The 22,233-nt window shown below is 44.1% G+C and overlaps 1 protein-coding gene across 1 annotated transcript in view; it reads right to left on the bottom strand.

The window, feature by feature from the left end:
• SREK1IP1 (SREK1 interacting protein 1) overlaps positions 1–22,233 on the bottom strand; it is an 82,870-nt gene that overhangs the window by 40,389 nt on the left and 20,248 nt on the right. Inside the window, exons 2-3 of the mRNA XM_040421331.1 lie at positions 12,112–12,159; positions 11,245–11,391 (exon numbers count right to left, since the gene is read on the bottom strand). Of these exons, the coding sequence (XP_040277265.1) occupies positions 11,245–11,391; positions 12,112–12,159 (195 nt within the window). The remainder of the gene's footprint in view (positions 1–11,244; positions 11,392–12,111; positions 12,160–22,233) is intronic.

Below are 22,233 nucleotides of genomic sequence, written 5' to 3' on the forward strand. Positions count from 1 at the left end.
AATGATGGGGGGGGGGAGATGGGAGGCCGCACACTGGCCACCAATGTTGTTAATGCTATAGAGGGAGGGGGGGCCGATGGGGGGCGCACACTGTGCCACCAACAAATTATTACAATAGAGGGGGGGGGGGCGCACACTGTGCCACCAACAAATTATTACAATAGAGGGAGGGGGGGGGCCGCACTGGCCACCAACCTATTATTACAATAGATAGCTGCCATGGTAACCGATCGGAGCCCCAGCGATTAAACTGGGACTCCGATCGGAAATGCCACTCTGCTGCCACCAATGATGGGGGGGGGGGTTGTTAGCCTGTGGCCACTGCCACCAATGCTTTTAATACTGGGGAGGGAGGGAGGGAGGGGGGGGGGCTGCACTGGCCACCAATGCTTTTAATACTGGGGAGGGAGGGGGGGCCGCACTGGCCACCAATGCTTTTAATACTGGGGAGGGAGGGGGGGGGGCGCACTGGCCACCAATGCTTTTAATACTGGGGAGGAAGGGGCGCACTGGCCACCAATGCTTTTAATACTGGGGAGGGAGGGGGGGGCGCACTGGCCAACAATGCTTTTAATACTGGGGAGGGAGGGGGGGGGCGCACTGGCCACCAATGCTTTTAATACTGGGGAGGGAGGGGGGTCCCGATCAGGGGGCTGAGATCCGCACAATTAACCCCTCAGGTGCGGCACCTGAGAAGTTAATTGTGCGGATCACAGCCCCCTGTAAGAGATCGGGTGCTGCCAGGCAGCAGGGGGCAGTTATGTACACAGTTCTTAGTATATTCTAACTTGAAGCGTCCCCATCACTATGGGAACGCCTCTGTGTTAGAATATACTGTCGGATCTGAGTTTTCACGATCTAACTCAAATCTGATGGTATATTCTAACAGAGGCGTTCCCATGGTGATGGGGACGCTTCAAGTTAAAATATACCATCGGATTGGAGAAAACTCCGATCCGATGGTATATTAATAGGGACTCCTGACTTTACATTGAAAGTCAATGGGGGACGGATCCGTTTGCAATCGCACCATATTGTGTCAACGTCAAACGGATCCGTCCCCATTGACTTGCATTGTAAGTCAGGACGGATCCGTTTGGCTCCGCACGGCCAAGCGGACACCAAAACGCTGCAAGCAGGAATGGAGCCAAACTGATGCATTCTGAACGGATCCTTATCCATTCAGAATGCATTGGGGATGAACGGATCCGTTCGGGGCCGCTTGTGAGAGCCCTCAAACGGATCTCACAAGCGGAACCCCAAACGCAAGTGTGAAAGTAGCCTAAGCCTGGCACTGTCTTCTCCTAAAGTCAATCAAAGAGCAGAGGGTACACTGTGGGGGCCTTAAAAGGTAAAACATATTGAAGAGAGGGGTGTTATCCAAGTCTGAATTGCTGTAATTGTAACAGTAAGTTAAAGGGGTTGTCCGGGTTCAGAGCTGAACCCGGACATACCCATAATTTCACCCAGGCAGCCCCCCTGATGTTAGCATCGGAGCATTTCATGCTCCAATTCGATCCCTTGTCCTGCGCTGGATCGCGCAGGGCAAGGGCTCTTATTTATAATAACACACTGCCAGGCGGAAGCTTCCACCCAGCAGTCTGTTCGGTGACGTCACCGGCTCTGATGGGTGGGCTTTAGCGCTGCCCTAGCTGTTTTACAGGCTAGGGCAGCGCTAAAGCCCACCCATCAGTGCCGGTGATGTCACCGGGCTCACTGCTGGGCGGAAGCTTCCACCTGGCAGCCCCATGGAGAGCCCGGTACGTCAGCGGAACTCCAGAAAATGCCATTGCCCTGCGCGATTTAGAGCAGGGCAAAGGAGAGCATCGAAGCATTAACTGCTCCGATGCTCAAGTCAGGGGGGCTGCCTGGGTGAAAATGGGGATATGTCCGGGTTCAGCTCTGAACCCGGACAATCCCTTTAAAAGGTGAAACGCAGATATAGTGTAGTGTCATGTATGTTTTACAGTTAGTGTAGAAGAAACCACTCAGGAGTGTCGAAAGTGAATTAAACCAACACAGATTTAACATAAGAAAGGGTATGAAGTAACTGCCCGTTACTGAGCATTGTTTTATCAAGCAGACATGGTGTGGCCCAAATATAGAATCAAAGATGAAGTACAACCTTTGAGACGTGGTGTGATCAAGATAAGGCTTTGAAAAAGTTGGATTTATAAACTAGATACCCTGTTCCCCAGTGGATGAACCGTGAATTTAAAGGGGTTTTCTAGTAATAATTCAAGTACCCGCAGTATGGCCCCTGTAATAGAAGGCTCATACCTGCTCCACACCTCTCCGGTCCTCCATGCTGCCCCAATCTTCCACTCCCGGCACTGTTTACATCCCGCTGGCTATGGCCTTGGTCACATGCACCGATCCAGCCAATGACTAGCTTCAGTGGTGATGTGGCCCCTAGCACATAACCGCTTAAGACACTCATTGGCTAAAGCGGTGCATGTGACCATGCTTATAGGCAGCCGGATGTGAACAGTGCAGGAACCAGAAGATGGAGACAGCGGGGGAGTACTGAGGACTAGAGCGGCGTGTTGCAGGAAAGTATGAGTCTTCTGTTTCAGGGGACATGCTGTGGTCACTTGATAAAAAAAAAAATTCTACTGGAAAACCCTGTCGAGACCTCTGGTATTGTCTAACATTATCGTACTGAAAAGTTAGTCTTTGGTTCATAATGTTTATTGGACCATATATACTGGTATATATTAGGTCATTATTATTGAAGGAGGCAGAATCTTGAAGACTAAGCTCTCGCACTAAGCTCATTGTACTTGGTTTTAGATTATGTATGTATAATCGATACTTTAGTGATAGTCTGTTCCTGTGCAGGGATTTCTATGTATTTATTACTGTCATCCTGCACGTCTTTTCTGTTTTATTTATTTTATCTAAGACCCCATAGACAGTAGCCTTCACTAGCACAGTACAGTGTAGTAAGTGGGATCTTCTCCCATTGCTTAGTCCCCCCTTAGGCTTTTTATGATTTTTATTATTTTGAATCATGCTCTGCCTATTTTCTTTTGCTACATAGTGTTTGTTCACCATTTTTGCTTATGTCTGTTTTGTGTTGAAAAGCACACGTGTTACATGCAGTTTTTAACCTAATTATCTTTTAATGAATAACCAAGCATGTAATAAGTGCCCAGACCCAGTTCGCAAAGAGACTGAATGGGGCCTTATTATACTGTCTTTTTTTTTCCATGTTGACTATTACTATTGCTTCTTTATCCCAATGAATAGGCGAAAGTCGTAGTCATGTGACCACATTTTGTGGAAAAAAAATCTGCGGCTTTAGATCTTTCACTTTATTAAAAAGGGGGTGAATCTGTGCCCGGACACATTTACAGCTACTAAAAGAAGATGCGACATATTTACTGAGAGTCTGCCACAGTAAGACGCTGTAGCTTTATTAAGACTTGTGTATGAAGCATCAGTCTTTAGTAAATAAGCCCCACTGTATGTCTTCTGTAAACCAATTTTCCGCATCTGAAGGGGTTTGAAAAGCAAATACTTTGAATCACAGTAAATGTTTAAATGAAGGAAACTGCCCCACAGAAATAGGTTACAACAAATACAGGGCATGAAGACAAAGTTCTTGGAAATGTTCCCGTTACCAAATGCTGAGAATAACGACATGCATAAAAGAAAACTAGGGTACTATATAAATCGACCGGTAGAAAAATCCCAGCAGTCAGGTAGCAAACAGATCTGCTGCGAATATACATTTTTTTGTTCCTGTGCCAGCCATAAAGTGACACCAAGGAGTTGCAGTCAGTAGATCCACAAATGTTAAAAGAAGGGTTGAATCTTGAGAACCTCTTTCTACCTTGCAACAGATCCAGCTTCTAATATATCCAGTAATCAGCTTTCTTTTAATGCTGGGGTAACTGGGCATTAAAGGAAGGTGGGGTGTGCCACAGTGAAGGACCACCCCTATGATGATTGTAGAAAGATTATCGCTGTTCTATTTCTATACGTAATGCAAAAAAAATAAGGAACAAATTTAAAGAGGACCTTTCACCACTCCTGACATGTCTGTTTTAATAGCTTCATGCATTCCCCATGTAATACCAATTTTGGAGAATCTATTATGTCTGTATGTTGTGCCATTCCTTTATTAATTGCACTAGAAGTTATGAATGAATTGCTATTAGCCTTCAGTAAGGGTACAGAGGGGCGGTAACAAGTTGGGGGTGTGTACCTGCACAGACTGACAATGGCAGCACTGATTGGATAGAATAAGTCTGTGCAGGTACACACCCCCAACTGGTTACCACCCCTTTGTACCCTTACTTAAGGCTAATAGCAATTCATTCATAACTTCTAGTAGAAATACAGTCCTGATCAAAAGTTTAAGACCACTTGAAAAATTGCAAAAAATCATATTTTACATTGTTGGATCTTAACAAGGTTCCAAGTAGAGCTTCAACATGCAACAAGAAGAAATGGGAGTGAGGCAAAACATTTTTTGGGCATTCAATTAATTGAAAATAACGATTAAACTGAAACAGGCCGTTTTTTTTAGCTGATCAAAATTTTAGGACCACATGCCTTTAAAAGGCCAAATCTGTGCAAAGATGTGGATTCATTGTCATTTTCTGTCAGGTAGTCACACGTTGTGATGGCAAAGGCAAAAAAACTCTCCCTTTTTTAACGTGGTCGGGTTGTTGAACTGCATAAGCGGGGTCTCTCACAGCGCGCCATCGCTGCTGAGGTGGGACGCAGTAAGACAGTCATTTGGAATTTCTTAAATGAAAGACGCAAAAAAATTTCATCAGCACTGAGCTGGAGGATCCAATTGGCTGTCTATCAAGACACTGGACGATCCTCGACCCAAATTAAGGCACTTACTGGTGCTGACTGCAGCCCCATAACCATCAGACGGCATCTGAGACTGAAGGGCTTAAAAAAAAAAAAACGTCTTCAAAGACCTTGTCTCCTTGAACGCCACAGAACTGCTCGTTTGGACTTTGCAAGAGAGCACCAAACATGGGACATTCAAAGGTGGAAAAAAGTTTTATTCTCTGATGAGAAAAAAATGTAAACTTGATGGTCCTGATGGTTTCCAACGTTACTGGCATGACAAGCAGATCCCACCTGAGATGTTTTCTACGCGCCACAGTGGAGGGGGCGCCATAATGGTCTGGGGTGCTTTTTCCATCAGCGGAACAATGGAGCTTCAGGAAGTGCAGGGGCGTCAAACGGCCGCTGGCTATGTCCAGATGTTGCAGAGAGCATTCCTCATGACTGAGGGCCCTCGTCTGTGTGGTAACGACTGCTACAGTACACAATGCCGGCAGGACAAGGGACTTCTTCCAGGAGAATAACATCACTCTTTTGGCCCATCCTGCGTGTTTACCTGATCTAAATCCAATTGAGAACCTTTGGGGGATGGATGGCAAGGGAAGTTTACAAAAATGGACAACAGTTCCAGACAGTAGATGGCCTTCGTGCGGCCGTCTTCACCACTTGGAGAAATGTTCCCACTCACCTCATGGAAACACTTGCATCAAGCATGCCAAAACGAATTTTTGAAGTGATAAACAATAACGGCGGAGCTACTCATTACTGAGTTCGTGTTTGGAAGTTGGATTTCTGTTTTGGGGGGGTTTAGTTTTTTTTGGGAGGTGTGGTCCTAAAGGTAATTGGATTCCAGCTCACCCGCCTTTTCTTGCAAGGTGCACGGATATGAAAGATGAAGCCTTGTTATAATGGGTTGAAAGGAAGGAAATCCGGCACTCAAAATTGATGAAGTCGTAGGTTCCTTTATTTGGTCATGCGATGTATCAGGTACAGAATGATTAATAACCAGTGATGCCCTTGTCAGTCTACGTGTTTCAAACGACAACGTTCTTATTCATGACTGAGGAGTGTTCTGGAGTTACCACTTATGTAAGAGAAAAATGAAAATAAAAAGGAGAAACCTTCCACCTCCTCCTCTGGCAACTCCCTTGGGAGTGGGTCAGCAGGTGGGGGGGGGGGGGGGGGGGATTACTAGTGGTAGCAGACTGAAAACTCCCAGGTCCTAATTTTAACCCCATACATTACAAAATTTATTTTATATATGGATAAAAAACTAATGAGAAAAATGTATTTATTCGACTATTATAGTAAAAATCCAGATAAAAAAAAAAATGTCTTACTGCGTCCCACCTCAGCAGCGATGGCGCGCTGTGAGAGACCCTGCTTATGCAGTTCAACAACCCGACCACGTTCAAAAAGGGAGAGTTTTTTTGCCTTTGCCATCACAACGTGTGACTACCTGACAGAAAATGACAATGAATCCACATCTTTGCACAGATTTGGCCTTTTAAAACCCTTTGAGGACCAAGGGACGTATTTGTCCCATGTTTTTAATTGCCTGTATCATCTGATTAAGAACTTAAAATACTTTTATTTTTTGTTTGAGTCAAAATATACAGTACAGACCAAAAGTTTGGACACACCTTCTCATTCAAAGAGTTTTCTTTATTTTCATGACTATGAAGGCATCAAAACTATGAATTGACACATGTGGAATTATATACATAACAAACAAGTGTGAAACAACTGAAAATATGTCATATTCTAGGTTCTTCAAAGTAGCCACCTTTTGCTTTGATTACTGCTTTCACACTCTTGGCATTCTCTTGATGAGCTTCAAGAGGTAGTCCCCTGAAATGGTCTTCCAACAGTCTTGAAGGAGTTCCCAGAGATGCTTAGCACTTGTTGGCCCTTTTGCCTTCACTCTGCGGTGCAGCTCACCCCAAACCATCTCGATTGGGTTCAGGTCCGGTGTTTGTGGAGGCCAGGTCATCTGGCGCAGCACCCCATCACTCTCCTTCATGGTCAAATAGCCCTTACTTTCAAAGTTTTCCCAATTTTTCGGCTGACTGACTGACCTTCATTTCTTAAAGTAATGATGGCCACTCGTTTTTCTTTACTTAGCTGCTTTTTTTCTTGCCATAATACCAATTCTAACAGTCTATTCAGTAGGACTATCAGCTGTGTATCCACCTGACTTCTCCTCAACGCCACTGATGGTCCCAACACCATTTATAAGGCAAGAAATCCCATTTATTAAACCTGACAGGGCACACCTGTGAAGTGAAAACCATTTCAGGGGACTACCTCTTGAAGCTCATCAAGAGAATGCCAAGAGTGTGCAAAGCAGTAATCAAAGCAAAAGGTGGCTACTTTGAAGAACCTAGAATATGACATATTTTCAGTTGTTTCACACTTGTTTGTTATGTATATAATTCCACATGTGTTAATTCATAGTTTTGATGCCTTCAGTGTAAATCTACAATTTTCATAGTCATGAAAATAAAGAAAACTCTTTGAATGAGAAGGTGTGTCCAAACTTTTGGTCTGTACTGTAAGTTCTTATCAACAAATGGATCTAGCTTTTTGCCAGTTATTTCATGAAATGGCTTAGTTACAGCAACTGAAGTGTACGGACTTCAGTTGCTGTAAAAAAAAAAAAAAAATTTGCTTCTTTTGGCTCTCCATTAAAAGTAACCTAAATAGTCACATTTGTCCCGTGTCATAACTCCTCCCCCAAAAATGACACAAGTGTGGAAATGCTTTTATTTATTGTTCAAATACATTCTTAAATGGAAAAAAATATAATTATTTTTATATTGTTGACGGTAATCTTATGGTCCTCAAAGGGAAGGCATGTGGTCCTAAACGTTTGATCAGCTGAAAAACAGCCTGTTTCAGTTTATTCGTTGTTTTCATTAAATTGAATGCTCAAAAAATGTTTTGTCTCGCTCCCATTTCTTCTTGTTGCATGTTGAAGCTCTACTTGGAACCTTGTTAAGATCCAGCCATGCTAAATATGATTTTTTTGCCATTTTTCAAGTGGTCTTAAACTTTTGATCAGGACTGTACTAGATGAAGTATGATTTATTTTTATTTTTTTACATTATTCATAGGAAAACCCCTTAGGCCCCTTTCACACGGGCGAGAATTCTGTGTGGGTGCAATCAGTTAGGTGAATGCATTGCACCTACACTGAATCCGGACCATTCACTTCAAATGGGGCTGTGCAGATGAGCAGTGATTTTCAAGCATTACTTGTGCGTTGCGTGAAAATCGCAGCATGTTCTATATTCTGCGTTTTTCACGCAACGCAGGCCCCATAGAAATTAATGGGTCTGCGTGAAAATCGCAAGCATCCACAAGCAAGTGCGGATGCGGTGCGATTTTCACACATGGTTGCTAGGAGATGATAGGGATGAAAGCAACCCCGGACCCCATTAAAGTGTATTCACTGTATTATTTTCCCTTATAACATGGTTATAAGGGAAAATAATAGCATTCTCAATACAGAATGCTTACTAAAATGTGGATTGAGGGGTTAAAAAATAAAAAAAATTAACACATCTCATCCAATTGATCGCGCAGCCGGCATCGTCTTCTTGCTTCTTCTTTCAGGACCTGCAAAAGGACCTTTGATGATGTAACAACGTAATCGCGCTCACCACGTGGTGAGCGCGGTGACGACAGCGCAGGTCCTGCTGAAAAATGCTATTATTTTCGCCGAATAGATTAGATGCTAGGAAATGAGATGACCATGTTGAACCTATGCTCCATATTATACTTAGCTAGAGGGATATCAGACCATTCGCCAATACTAGGTACTATAACGTGTGGAACATCTTCAGTGATTTACAGAATGAGTATACATCCGTTCTGGCTGGGAGATGGAGCTGGAAACTCAGTGTAATGTACTGGAACAACAATATGTCCAACACCCGACAGATTTTAATAGAAATGCCTGGCTCCAAGCAGGTAGGAAATACCTAACCATACTCAAAGACGAGGCAGATAGGAAATTTTTCTTTATGAAACAGACCGTATTTGAACTTGGTAACCAGTCAGCTAAATTATTGGCCCAACTTATCTGCCATAACTCACCCACTTCAACAATATTATCGGTCAGGAACCCTATGGGCCCAGTACTTAACACGCAGGATGGAATCCTACAGAAGTTTACACAATTTTACCAAGAGTTATATATATCTAGTATTACAGCTTCAGAAGCAGAGATAGCTAGATATCTGGAGGATATCTCTCTTCCCAGGCGCACTACAACACAAAGTGCCCAGTTAGATCAACCAATTAGTTTAGAAGAAATAACACAAGCCATATCAGACCTCAATAATGGGAAGTCACCTGGTCCAGATGGACTTCCTAAAGAAGTCTATGCTAAATATGCTGAGGTAATGGCTCCACAATTACTAACCACCCTACATGCGGCCCTAGAAACAGGTCATCTACCGGAATCATTTATGGAAGCCACTATTATAGTATTGCTTAAAGGGGTTATCCCATCTTAGACAATGGGGGCATATCGATAGAATATGCCCCCATTGTCTAATAGGTGCGGGTCCCACCGCTGGGACCCGCACCTACAAGGAGAACGGAGCGGAGAAAGTGGAGGAGGGCGCACTGCGCATGCGCAGCCGCCCTCCATTCATTTCTATGGAGCCGCCGAAAATAGCCGAGCGCTGGCACTTCAATGGGAGATGCGGGGAGCTGCGCCACAACTCTCCCCGGCTCCGTACTCCTTGTAGGTGCGGGTCCCAGAGGTGGGACCCGCACCTATCAGACAATGGGGGCATATTCTAGCAATATGCCCCCATTGTCTAAGATGGGATAACCCCTTTAAGCCTGATAAAGATCCCCTAGACTGCAGCTCCTACAGACCCATCGCATTATTAAATGTAGATTACAAAATCCTAACTAGGGTCCTAGCGACTAGACTGAACCGGGTGATCCTGTCATTGGTCCACCAGGACCAGACGGGATTCATGCCAGGGAAATCCACCACTGAAAATATCAGAAGAGTTCAAGTGGTCACGCAGCTGGGATTTTCCTTGAATGAGGATTGGGCCCTAGCCTCCTTAGACGCGAGTCGCGACCAAGGCATTTGATTCCATATTCCAATTTATTTCAACGCCTAAAGGGGTATGGTTTTGGCGTACAATTTCTCAAATGGATCACTCTCTTATATAGTAACCCGGTAAGCAGACTACTAATAAATGAAGAGCTATCAGAGACCTTCCCTCGTCACAGAGGTACAAGACAAGGATGCCCCCTGTCACCACTCCTATTCGCACTAGCAGTTGAGACCCTGGCAATTAAAGTGCGAAATAGCAATAATATAACAGGGGTAAAAATGAGAGAGAGAGAGAAATCCATATAGGGTTATATGCGGACGACAGGATTCTATATTTGTCATCACCCAGCACATCTCTTAGAGGTGCAATAAGGCTGATAAATGAATTTGGAGAGTTTTCGGGTCTAAAAATTAACTGGGGGAAATCAGTATATATGCCTCTGGGCAAGGCGAATTGGACTGGCCCATCCCATGTGGAGAGACTCAAAGTAGTGGACACTTTCAAATACCTAGGAGTACACATTACCAAAAAACACTCAGGCCTTATCACTTCATATTTACCCCTTAATTGGCCGTATACGGAATAAACTTCAAAATTGGAAGACTCTGCCCATTTCTGTGGCAGGACGTATCAATCTAATCAAAATGATTATACTTCCAAAAGCCCTCTATATCCTTCAACACTCATCGCTCTTTAAAGAAATAGACGCCCTGACTAGAGTCTTTGTCTGGGGCAGATCCCGACCTAAATTAAGCATGGATACATTAAAACGACCTATAACGAAGGGAGGTATGGCATTGCCGGACTATCGTTTGTATTACTTGGCAGGCCAATTGAGGCTTATTAGCGCCTGATACTCCTCGGAGGAATTACCCACCTCAGAATATTTCCTAAAATAAATGTAGCCATGGACATCCGCATATTTATTTATCGTATCGTGCAGGATGCTTTTATCTTTGTTTTTTATCCTTTTTCTTGTGATTTTTGTACTGCAGCTCAGACCCTTTTAGGAGAACACAGCTGAGCTGCAATACCAGGCTTAGCCTACGCTTAGGGGTGGCACTGTTTCTAGAGGAAAGTATTTTTGTTAATCTTTTACATCTTGTTAATGATTATAAAGGAATACGTTCTACGAACATCATTTGCGCCCGTCATCTTCCTGTCATCAGGTCATCTCATAGAGACAGAAGTGAAGAGTTCTGTGCCCCGGTGGTAAATTGCATCATTTCTCTGACTGCGGGAACATAACTAGTACAGACTATTGGACATCTTCCCATGGAGGGGGGTAAAAACATGCAGCAGCTCGGGTATCTTGATGTGAATGAATAGCAGGATCACTTACTTTTCTTGTCTGAAGAAACTGGAGCTTTACTTCCAATTTCAACTTCGTCGTCGCTGTCCTCACTGCTGGTGCTACTAACATCCAGCACAATGTCCCTCTGAGGGTCCACTCTCAGGAAATTTCTGCATTCAAATGTCAGATGGCCGGCTGAAGGGAAGACAACCAAAATTACTAACGCCACGTAATGCATAACACATCACATAAGCTGCTAGATTCACTCCGACATCCAAGAACGACAGAACTATGAACTACAGGCAGCAGCCAAAAAGCCATTGGGCGGCGGCGCGGGCGAGGAATCGGTCTCCCATTGTTTTCAAAGGAAGGCTGTGATTTATAGACCAAGAGAATGGACATCGTTTCAGTTTGACAGGATTCACACGTGGCTGAAATGTGGTCAATAGAAACATGCAAAAATGTATTGGAAAAAACGGCATGCGTTTATACCTCACTGGAAAACATTAGGCTTACACAAGACCTACACTCTTTGAGGATGACAGTCACCTATCCACAGGACAGGTGATCATTATTGGCAGCTGGGATCCCCAGAGATTCGAAAATCGGGGGGCCCCAAGTATACTCTCAAGTCAGTCCAGTGCATCATTCACTTCTTTGGGACTAATAGAGCGCTGCCCGCGACAGTCGTGGCACACGATGCTCCCTGTAAGGAGCTGAACGGGTGTGATCCTGGAGATGCCTTCTGTTACATAACTGCGTTTAATCACAAGGCAACATTGTGTCCCGTTTACGTAATTGCTTTTAGGTCCTGGGTTGAACACAAGGCAAGGAATTATTACACCTAAACATACAGTACAATGTACGTGACCGATATGAGTTCATATGCGCTGTAGTAAGACAATGGGTACTTACGATATCCACACTTCTTGCATCCCGCTCTGATGTTATCCTTGTTTACCCCTGCAAAAATATGAAGAAATCCTGAATATTTCAAATGAAAGACATTTTCACACTGTATTTCCTATATAAGAGAAACTTACTGTAGGACTCTCAATGTCAAGGGTCAGCCTGCTTTATGAGCGGTCAAACTTTACATTTATCCCCCCCCCCCCCCCCCCCAACCTTTACTCTTCATAACTCAAACTTGAATAGTAGAAATTTAAAAGCAGCTATATGTACAGAAACATCACTAAAAGGGTATTCCTGTTTCATGAAACTAATGACCTACTCTCAGGATAGGTCCTCAATATCTGATTGGTGCGGTCTGAATCTCGGCACAGAGGAGAATGAGGATGTCAATCACCGATACAAATATATAAATAAATAAATAATACAAGGCAGTGCCATACGGTGAGAGGACGGAGCCTCTAGGTGCTGCAGCCACGCCCCACTAGCACCTAGAGGCTCATTAGCATATTATAAAAGTCATTATTTAGTGCTAACGGCGGCAGGCAGGGAGATATAAGTCATGCAGTTATGTTCTGCTGACATTAGCACATCGCTAATCTCAGACAGCTACATAACAATTCTTTGATGACAGAAACCCTTTAAGAACGTCGCTCCATTTTCCTTGTTATGCCCCAACAAATCTTGACTGACCGTCTCCTGGAAGAGGAGACGAGCGTGACATTGTCAAAATGTTTTCAGAGGAAATATTCATGTCACCACTTCAGCTTCCAGCTCAACCATAAATTGATCTTCTTCCCATTGGCTTCTCAAAAGAGACCATTAATGGCTATCATGCTTTGTAGTTTATAAAATAGCTTTTCAATGGATTTTTCTTTTAATGCTACTTTCAAGCAAAGTAACACGACGTTGTCTAGAATGTTTAGTGAATGATGTCGGGTAGTCTGTGCTCAACAGGTCAGGCAGTTCTTTATGGTAAGAGGCAATGAAAACAGACCCAAAACCCAAATAAAAAAAATACAACATAAACGCCAGGTCCCCTTATAGAACATTTATAGAAGCTGGACATCATTTTCCATAGGAGACGTACCGTCTTATTTAGAGCCTACATTTACACCCAAAAATTACATTTGGTGAAGATATATCGTGGCATTCTCTGTTGGGTTCCTCTGAATGAGATCAGAGTCACACAGAGGTACTGGAGGCCTCATGGAGAACACAGGGAGATCTAATGACCATGTATAAATATATCAAAGGTCAGTAGAGGGACCTCTCCTATTATCTATTTATACTCAGGTGTACCCTTCTCCATCAACACAGAAGGTGATTCTTTACTGTAAGAGCGGCGAGACTATTTAAAGGGAGTCTGTCACCTACTTTTAGCGTTCTAGACCCCTCATATCGCGTTATTGCTCAGTTCCCCCTCATTTAAACAGAACCTTTAGGACCCTTTCACACAAGCGAGTTCCACGCACTGGACTCGCAGGGTGGGTCAGCGAGAGCTCCCGTCCTGACCTCACAGCACTGACGGCGTCGCATAGCATTATATTGATTTATGATGCTATGTACAGTTCTGGAATTTATCATATACCACTGACACCATTATGTCAGTGTTATCCAACACATTCCAGACCTCTAAAGGTTACACAGCATCATAAATCAATATAATGCTATGCGACCCAGTCAATGCTGGGAGGTCAGGACGGGTGCTCTCGCTGACACACGCTGCGAGTCCAATGCGTGGAACTTGCTCATGTGAAAGGGGCCTTACTGTATATGTTCCACGTAGAGAAGCTGAAAATTAGGTCTCACAAGTGCCCAGGGACAGGGTTATGGCTGCAAGTGCCCAGGCCCATCGACGATGCGCCCGCCTAACCACTCCCCTCGCAGTTCTCTGGCCCGCCCTGCCCTCTTTGTTCGTCATCCTCCCCTGCCTCTAAGATCTTGCATCTGCGCCCTCCCCCGCCAAACTAGGAGGGCAGGGCGGGCCAGAGTACTGCAAGGGGAGTAATTAGGCAGGCACATCGTCGATGGGCCTGGGCACTTGCAGCCATAACGCTGCCCCTGGGCACTTGCGAGACCTACGGTAATTAGCATCTAATATATAAAGCTTAGTGTATGTGTGTATGTCCGCTAAAGGAATCCGCACCATGGCAGGAATCCGCACCATGGCATTTACAATCACGAAATTTGGCACACAGGTACATAAGGTGTCCGGGACGGTTTTAAAACGGGTATCAGCTCTCTAGCACGTACCGTTCCTCAGATATTCCCCAAAAAATACATTAGCCAATAGAAGCCTGGTCACATGACCCTTATCAGCCAATAGAAGCTCGCACGCCCTTAGTCTCCACATACCAGGGTGGATAAAAATAAATGATTTAAAAAAATATATATATAAGATTTTTTTTATTTAAATCTGATTTTTTTTTTATATAAAATGCTTTTTGAGGAAAATATATTACCATCCAAAGGTTATTCCATCATGAAATAAAGATTTGTTATTTAATTATGTAGATTAAGGCTGTATATGTTTAATTTTTTTGGTAAATAAATTCCATTAATCCATTCACAATGGGAGGGAAGAAATGCAAATGAGCAAACAAGCTTTGCCTCTGATGCCACCAGATGTAAGGCAGCTATCCTATAAGTCAATATTCAGCTCTTAAAATAAGCCTTGAGACATGACTTGGATATTAAATAAGCCAGCACCTCATATGCAGACAGCTGTTTCGGGGTGATTGCCCCTCATCAGTGCAGAGCAGAGAGTACTGGCTTAACTGGGTAGGAGGCCTGTGTCCGAAACAGCTGTCTGCAGATGAGGTGCTGGCCTTTTTAAGGGGCAGGGGTTAACTTCCCCCCCAGCTCTGCTCTCCACCTCCACATTGCTTCCATGGAGAGAGGAGCGTCCGTCCACCTGAGCCCAGCACCTCCACGTGAGCCACTCAAAGTTCGCAGGGAAAGGTTAAATTAGGCAGGGATAGTTTTAGGGAGAAATAAAGTTTTATTTTTGAGCTTCACCCTGATCGGGTGTCTGGGGTCCACAGCACACTCAGGTTTTATTTTTATAGAGCAGATTCTTACGGACGCGGCAATACCTAATATGTCTACTTTTTAAAATGTATTAAGGTTTTACACTATAATATCCTTTTTTAAACAAAAAAAAAAACATTTTAGTATCTCCATAGTCTTTATTGGCACTATTTTGGGGTGCATATGACTTTTGGAACGCTTGCTATTACACTTTTTGTGGTGTAAGGTGACAAAAAAATGGCTTATTATAGTGTAAAACCTAAATAAATTTAAAAAAGTAGACATATTAGGTATTGCCGCATCCTTAAGAATCTGCTCTATAAAAATAACACATGACCTAACCCCTCAAATGAACACAGTCAAAAAAAAACCTGTGCCAAAACAGCTATTTTTTTGTTAAATTTTCCATTTTAATCCATTTTTTCTGTTAACAAAGCAAGGGTTAACAGTCAAACAAAACTCTATATTTATGGCCCTGATTCTGTAGTTTTCAGAAACACCCCATATGTGGTCGTAAAATGCTGTATGGCCAAACAGCAGGGCGCACAAGGAAAGGAGCGCCATATGGTTTTTGGAAGGCAGATTTTGCTGGACTGGTTTTTTGACACCATGTCCCATTTGAAGCCCCCCTGATGCACCCCTAGAGTAGAAACTCCATAAAAGTGACCCCATCTAAGAAACTACACCCCTCAAGCTATTTAAAACAGATTTTACAAACTTTGTTTATGTGTTCCGCAAGAGTTATTGGCAAATGGAGATAAAATCTCAGAATTTTAATTTTTGTAACCTTGCCTCACAAAAATGTAATATAGAGCAACCAAAAATCATATGTATCCTAAAAATAGTCCCAACAAAACTGCCACCTTATCCCGTAGATTCCAAAATGGGGTCATTTTTTTTGGAGTTTCTACTCTAGGGGTGCATCAGGGGGGCTTCAAATGGGACATGGTGTAAATAAACCAGTCCAGCAAAATCTGCCTTCCAGAAACCATATGGTGTTCCTTTCCTTCTGCGCCCTGCCGTGTGTCCATACAGCAGTTTACGACCACATATGGGGTGTTTCTATAAACTACAGAATCAGGGCCATAAATATTGAGTTTTGTTTGGCTGTTAACCCTTGCTATGTTACTGGAAAAAATGGAAAATGTGCCCAAAAAATTTAATTCAGAAATTTCATCTCCATTTGCCAATAACTCTTGTGGAACACCTAAAAGGGTTAACAAAGTTTGTAAAATCTGTTTTGAATACCTTGAGGGGTGTAGTTTCCAAAATGGGGTCATTTTGGGTGGTTTCTATTATGTAAGCCTCACAAAGTGACTTCAGACCTGAACTGGTCCTTAAAAAGTGGGTTTTGGAAAATTTCTGAAAAGTTTCAAGATTTGCTTCTAAACTTGTAAGCCTTGTAACGTCCCCAAAAAATAAAATGACATTCCCAAAACAATCCAAACATAAAGTAGACATATTGGTAATGTAAATTAATAACTATTTTTGGAGGTATTACTATGTATTATAAAAGTAGAGATATTGAAATTTGGAAATTTGCAAATGTTTCCAAATTTTTGGTAAATTTGGTATTTTTTTTTATAAATCAAAATGAATTTTTTTTTACTCCATTTTACCAGTGTCATGAAGTACAATATGTGACGAAAAAACAATCGCAGAATGGCCTGGATAAGTAAAAGTGTTTTAAAGAGGACCTTTCATCGGTCCAAACATTGTGAACTAAGTATCATGACATATACAGCGGCGCCCAGGGATCTCACTGCACTTACTATTATCCCTGGGCGCCGCTCCGTTCTCCTGTTATGTCCTCCGGTATGTCCGGGGACTTGGTTATAGTAGGCGGAGACTTAGGGGACTTGGTTATAGTAGGCGGAGTCTGCCCTTGTTCTGCTGGGAGTCTCCTTCTCCTAGGCTGTAGCGCTGGCCAATCGCAGCGCAGAGCTCACAGCCTGGGAGGTTTTTTTCTCCTAGGCTGTGAGCTCTGCGATGCGATTGGCCAGCGCTACAGCCTAGGAGAAGGAGACGCCCAGCAGAACAAGGGCAGACTCCGCCTACTATAACCAAGTCCCTGAACATACCGGAGGACATAATGGGAGAACGGAGTGGCGCCCAGGGATAATAGTAAGTGCAGTGAGATCCTTGGGCGCCGCTGTATATGTCATGATACTTAGTTCCCAATGTTTGGACCGATGAAAGGTCCTCTTTAAAGTTATTCACACAAAGTGACACTGGTCAGATTTGCAAAAAATGGCCTGGTCCTTAAGGTAAAAATGAGCCCAGTCCTTAAGGGGTTAAGAATAGCGGTTTAGATGCCAGTCTTCATAAGCCCTTTTGCTGTTGGTGGATTCTCTGAAGTTATGAAGAGACGCCGGCCTCTACATAACTTCGGCGGATCCGCTGTCAGTTCTAAATGTAAGACAGCTTCCTGGCTAGCTTACATTTAGAACATTTTCTACGCCTAAAACAAACGTAGAAAATGATGAATGTGACGGGCCTCCTGGCCTGTCCCCTTTTGCGCCCACTTTTTTAGACCTTTGCGCCAGAAATACACCTAATATAGCCATACTTCTGATATTAAATGACCCACTATGTTACATATAGCCTCATACAACTGAAAGCTTGATTTCTTGCACCTGTAGATTAAGACACAGTGAGCAGAGTCATCAGATTGTGATCAGGGTGGACATACATGCACAATACATTCTCTCTAATACAGTTCTAATAGTAGAAAGATTTCCAAACTAACTGTAAGCCCCCCAACAGGAAAATATACGGGCTACTGTGTCTAGTTCTGACAAGGCAATGCTGACACACAGACCGTCATGACTGCAAACTGTTTCCCTCCCCAGTATTGGAGCCACGACAGACAGGACAACTGCTCCCTCGGGAGAACTGTAAAGGACACAGTCTGCAGGGTTATTATGATCTGCACTTATGTCGGGGCATCGTTCATAAAGCAATATACAGAGTAGCCTCCCCAGAAGATCACCACATTATCCAGACCAGGTTATTTGCAATGGCTTTTCGTAGCCTTGGTATACTGACCGCCATCTGGATTGACAATTTGACACTTTTTTTTTTTACATTGGACGATTAAAGGAAATGAACATTTAAATCAATGATTGTTCACAACTGGCGCTTGTTCATACTGCTGTTCCCTTCGACTTTGAAAGGGTTTTCCAAGGGGTGGAGCCTGACCGCGTTAGATGGTGGAAGCTTGAGAGCTGAGCTCCCGCCACCGAGCCTCTTCTAAGCCTATTTACCTGCACACCAACACATCGGTATGGTGAAAATACAGCCGAAGAACTCTCTGGACTACACGGCACCTTCCTCGGAGAGCTCACATCAGAGCATGGAGAAGTTTGTGAGCCGTCAGTCCCAGCAGCAGGCTGGGCGCGCTGCCAAAATGGCGCCTCAGCTGAAAGAAGCGCCGCTCCCTCGCTCTGAATCTCCGGTCTCAGGCGCCACTGATGCAAGGGAACCCTTACACCCTGAGGTGAGCGATCCTGCAACCCTCACTAGGAGCTATCTGGACGAGGCTCTGTCCAGGGCTCTGGCCCCTATAGCTGCCGACCTGACGGTCATCAAGGCGGAGGTCCGCCATATTGGAGATAGAGTGGAGACCCTGGAGCAAAACCAAGACGCACTGCTAACATTTAATACTGCAGTTAGGGTCACTCTGGACACTCATCGCACGGCAATAAATAACTCCCTTCTGCTCCTGGAAGACCAGGAGCCGAAGGAGAAACCTGAGAATCAGGAACTTTTCAGAATCTGCAGATACTGAAGATTTATTTAAAGTCATGGGGTCCCTTTTTGAGCTTCTGCTCGGCTCTGACAGGGCTAATAGTGTGGTAGTGGAGAGAGTCCACAGAGCCCTGCGCGCAAAACCCTCACCCTCTGAAAACCCCAGAGATGTCATTTGCGGGCTACTTAGCTTCAGAGATACTGAGGCCATATTACAGAAAGCCAGATCGATGGGAGAAATCCAACTGCTGGGCTCAAAGGTCCAGATATATCAGGACATTGCCTCTTCTACTCTGCAAAAGAGGCGGCAGTTAAAACCCCTCACGGACACGCTGCGCTCCTCAAAAATTGCTTATCGCTGGTTATTTCCCTTTGGCCTCCTCATCACTCATGGGAATAAGCGTTTTACGATTCGCACGCCAGAGGATCTCCGACAGATTTGGATGCCACTTAATCTGGAGCCTATGGTCCTGTCCTCATGGTTGCCGATCCCACTAGAGGAAGATTTGCCACCGTTGCAGATCCCGTCGAAATGGTCTACAGTTAAGAAGCAAAAGACCAGAAGAAACGGAGGCCCCTCTAGGATGGACGCTAATGATTGATTTAGCTATAAGCCATTTTATGTTTTTTCACTTTACTGAATGTGGCACCTAGATGTGCCTGTTTTTCAGATACCTAATGTGACCGGCTGCTCTTGTTTGAAGTTAGTCTGATTCTAGCTGTGTTTCCTTCCCCCCCCCCCCCCCTCCAGCCCACTTCCCTTTCTTCCCTTCCTTACTTTCCACATATTCCTTGCACCCTGCAGCTCCGGTCTTCCTTTTGCAGTCCATCAGGACCTGCAAACAAAATGTTCTGGTATTTTCCTTGTTCACTATTCCAATGATGATGTTGGTTCATTTGACTTCTTTCTGTCACAGGCTTGGATCACGAGGCTTGGGCAGATCAGGCTACATATGGTTGTTCTCCCCAACCCACATGACTGTGTGTATACCTGGTATGCGCTTAAGCGGGGCCTAAGTTCCAATAGGCTCCTGTTGATTTTTGTTTGTATTTTTTGTTGGATCATAGAGCAAACTTCAGACAGCCCGCGATCTAGTTTTAAAATCATAGATGTCTGACCTAAAACTTAATGTGACCACCTTTAATGTTAACGGAGGTAATAATCCTATTAAGAGGAGCCGCATCTTCCAATTGCTGAGGGCGAATAGGACGCAGATAGCTATGCTGCAGGAGACTCATTTCAGGAGTGGTCAGGTTCCCAGCCTGGCACGCTCCTCCTTTCAGCATTGGTATCACGCGTGTAATTCCTCTGCGGCTACTAGAGGGGTTAGCATCGGAATTCATAAAGATGTCCCCCTATGTGTAACAGCGGAATTAGCAGACCCTGAAGGCAGATTTCTTCTTCTAAAGGGTACCTTGGGAGGCGTTGAAGTTACCCTTTGCAACCTATATGCCCCCAATAACCATACCCCCAAATGGCTATCCAAGATTCTTCACAAGATTTCCATTTTTGCCTCAGGTATATTGATAGTGGGTGGAGATATGAACTTAGCGTTGAACCCCCTTTTGGACACCTCTGCTAACAAATCTGCGATCTCTGCCGGTGTACTAAAGGGGATTCTTAGCAAGCTCAGGAATATGGGTCTGTGCGATGTGTGGAGAACTCTGAACGCCGATAAGAGAGATTATTCCTACTATTCTCATCCCCATAAATCCTTCCAACGCCTGGATTACTTTTTTGTCTCTGACAGGTTATTGCCTCAGATCAGGAATGCTATAATTCATAATATCACTATCTCGGATCACGCTCCGGTTTCTTTTACATTTATAGCCCCTGGAGTATCTGGGAAGGAGTGGGTTTGGTCCCTGAATCCTACACTTTTGAATTCTCAGGCGGACACCATCTCGTTTGAGGGAAAGCTGACAGAATATTTTTCTATTAATGCCCAAGCTGGTGTAGCTTCAGCTTCAGTATGGGAGGCCCATAAGGCTGTTGTGCGGGGAGAATTTATAGCATTAGGTGCATTTTTAAAGAAGAAGAGGGACAGTCGTCTAAATTCCCTACTTTTAGAGATCTCTTCTCTTGAACAAGCACACAAACGATCTATATCAGATACTGATTTGAAGGCTCTGACTGCATTAAGGAGGGAGCTGAAAGACCTTCTGAATGTTAAGGCTGCTAAGGCTTATCTAAAAATCCGTCACCGGCAATATGCTCATGGAAATAGAGGTAATAGATTACTGTCAGCCCAAATCAAACAGAGAAATGATCAATCCTATATTGCCAAGATGTGCAATGATAGAAATGAGACAGTTGTAGACACCCCAAGTATAGCTGGGATTTTTACCTCCTACTACTCTGCCCTATATAACCTCCGGGGGAAGGAATCTCCTGATACTATCCAGGACAGAAACACCCTTACCAACTCTTTCCTATCCTCGCTCAATTTACCAAAACTGTCATTGGCAGACAGTGAATCCTTGACCTCCCCCACATCCCTTTCAGAGATTCAGAAAATCCTCTCCTCCACCCCCTCGGGTAAAAGCCCTGGCCCCGATGGCCTCCCAATTTCGTACTATAAGAAATTTTTTCAAATACTGGGACCTCACCTGGTGTCTTATTTTAATTCTATGCTAGATGGTGCTCCTCCTGCTAGACAGGCTCTGGAGGCTCATATTGTGGTCCTTCCAAAACCTAATAAAGATCCAGTAATCCCTTCTAGTTATAGACCTATATCCCTTCTAAACGCCGACATAAAATTATGGGCCAAATTGTTGGCTTACAGAATAGCCCCCTTCTTGAAATCTCTAATCTCTTCTGACCAGTCCGGCTTCGTGGGTGGGCGTGAGTGCAGGGACAGCACATTTAGGGTTCAGATGCTAATCCAACATGCTCTACGAACTAAAAGTAGTCTGGCTCTATTGAGTACCGATGCCGAAAAGGCCTTCGATAGGGTGGATTGGGGTTTTATAGAGGCTGCTCTCATCAGATTTGGTTTCCATCCTAAATTCGTGGGAGCTGTGCTGTCCCTGTACTCGGCTCCCCACGCCCGGGTAAGGGTTAATGGTGTTTTGTCCCCTTATTTTGACATCTCTAACGGAACTCGACAGGGGTGCCCATTGTCCCCATCCCTCTTCATCCTCTGCCTAGAAGCCCTTGTTCAAAAAATTAAGCAAAGTAACGTTATTAAGGGGTTAAAAGTCGGCTCCACTAGCCACTGTGTGGCGGCCTTTGCAGATGATATGCTGCTTATAATGTCGGACCCGGTCACTGCTTTCCCAGAGGTTTTGAGATTGTTAGACGAATTCGGTCATCTCTCTAATTTCAAAGTCAATTTGGCTAAA

The sequence above is a fragment of the Bufo bufo genome, chromosome 2, assembly GCF_905171765.1.
Source record: "Bufo bufo chromosome 2, aBufBuf1.1, whole genome shotgun sequence".
Lineage (NCBI taxonomy): Eukaryota > Metazoa > Chordata > Amphibia > Anura > Bufonidae > Bufo > Bufo bufo.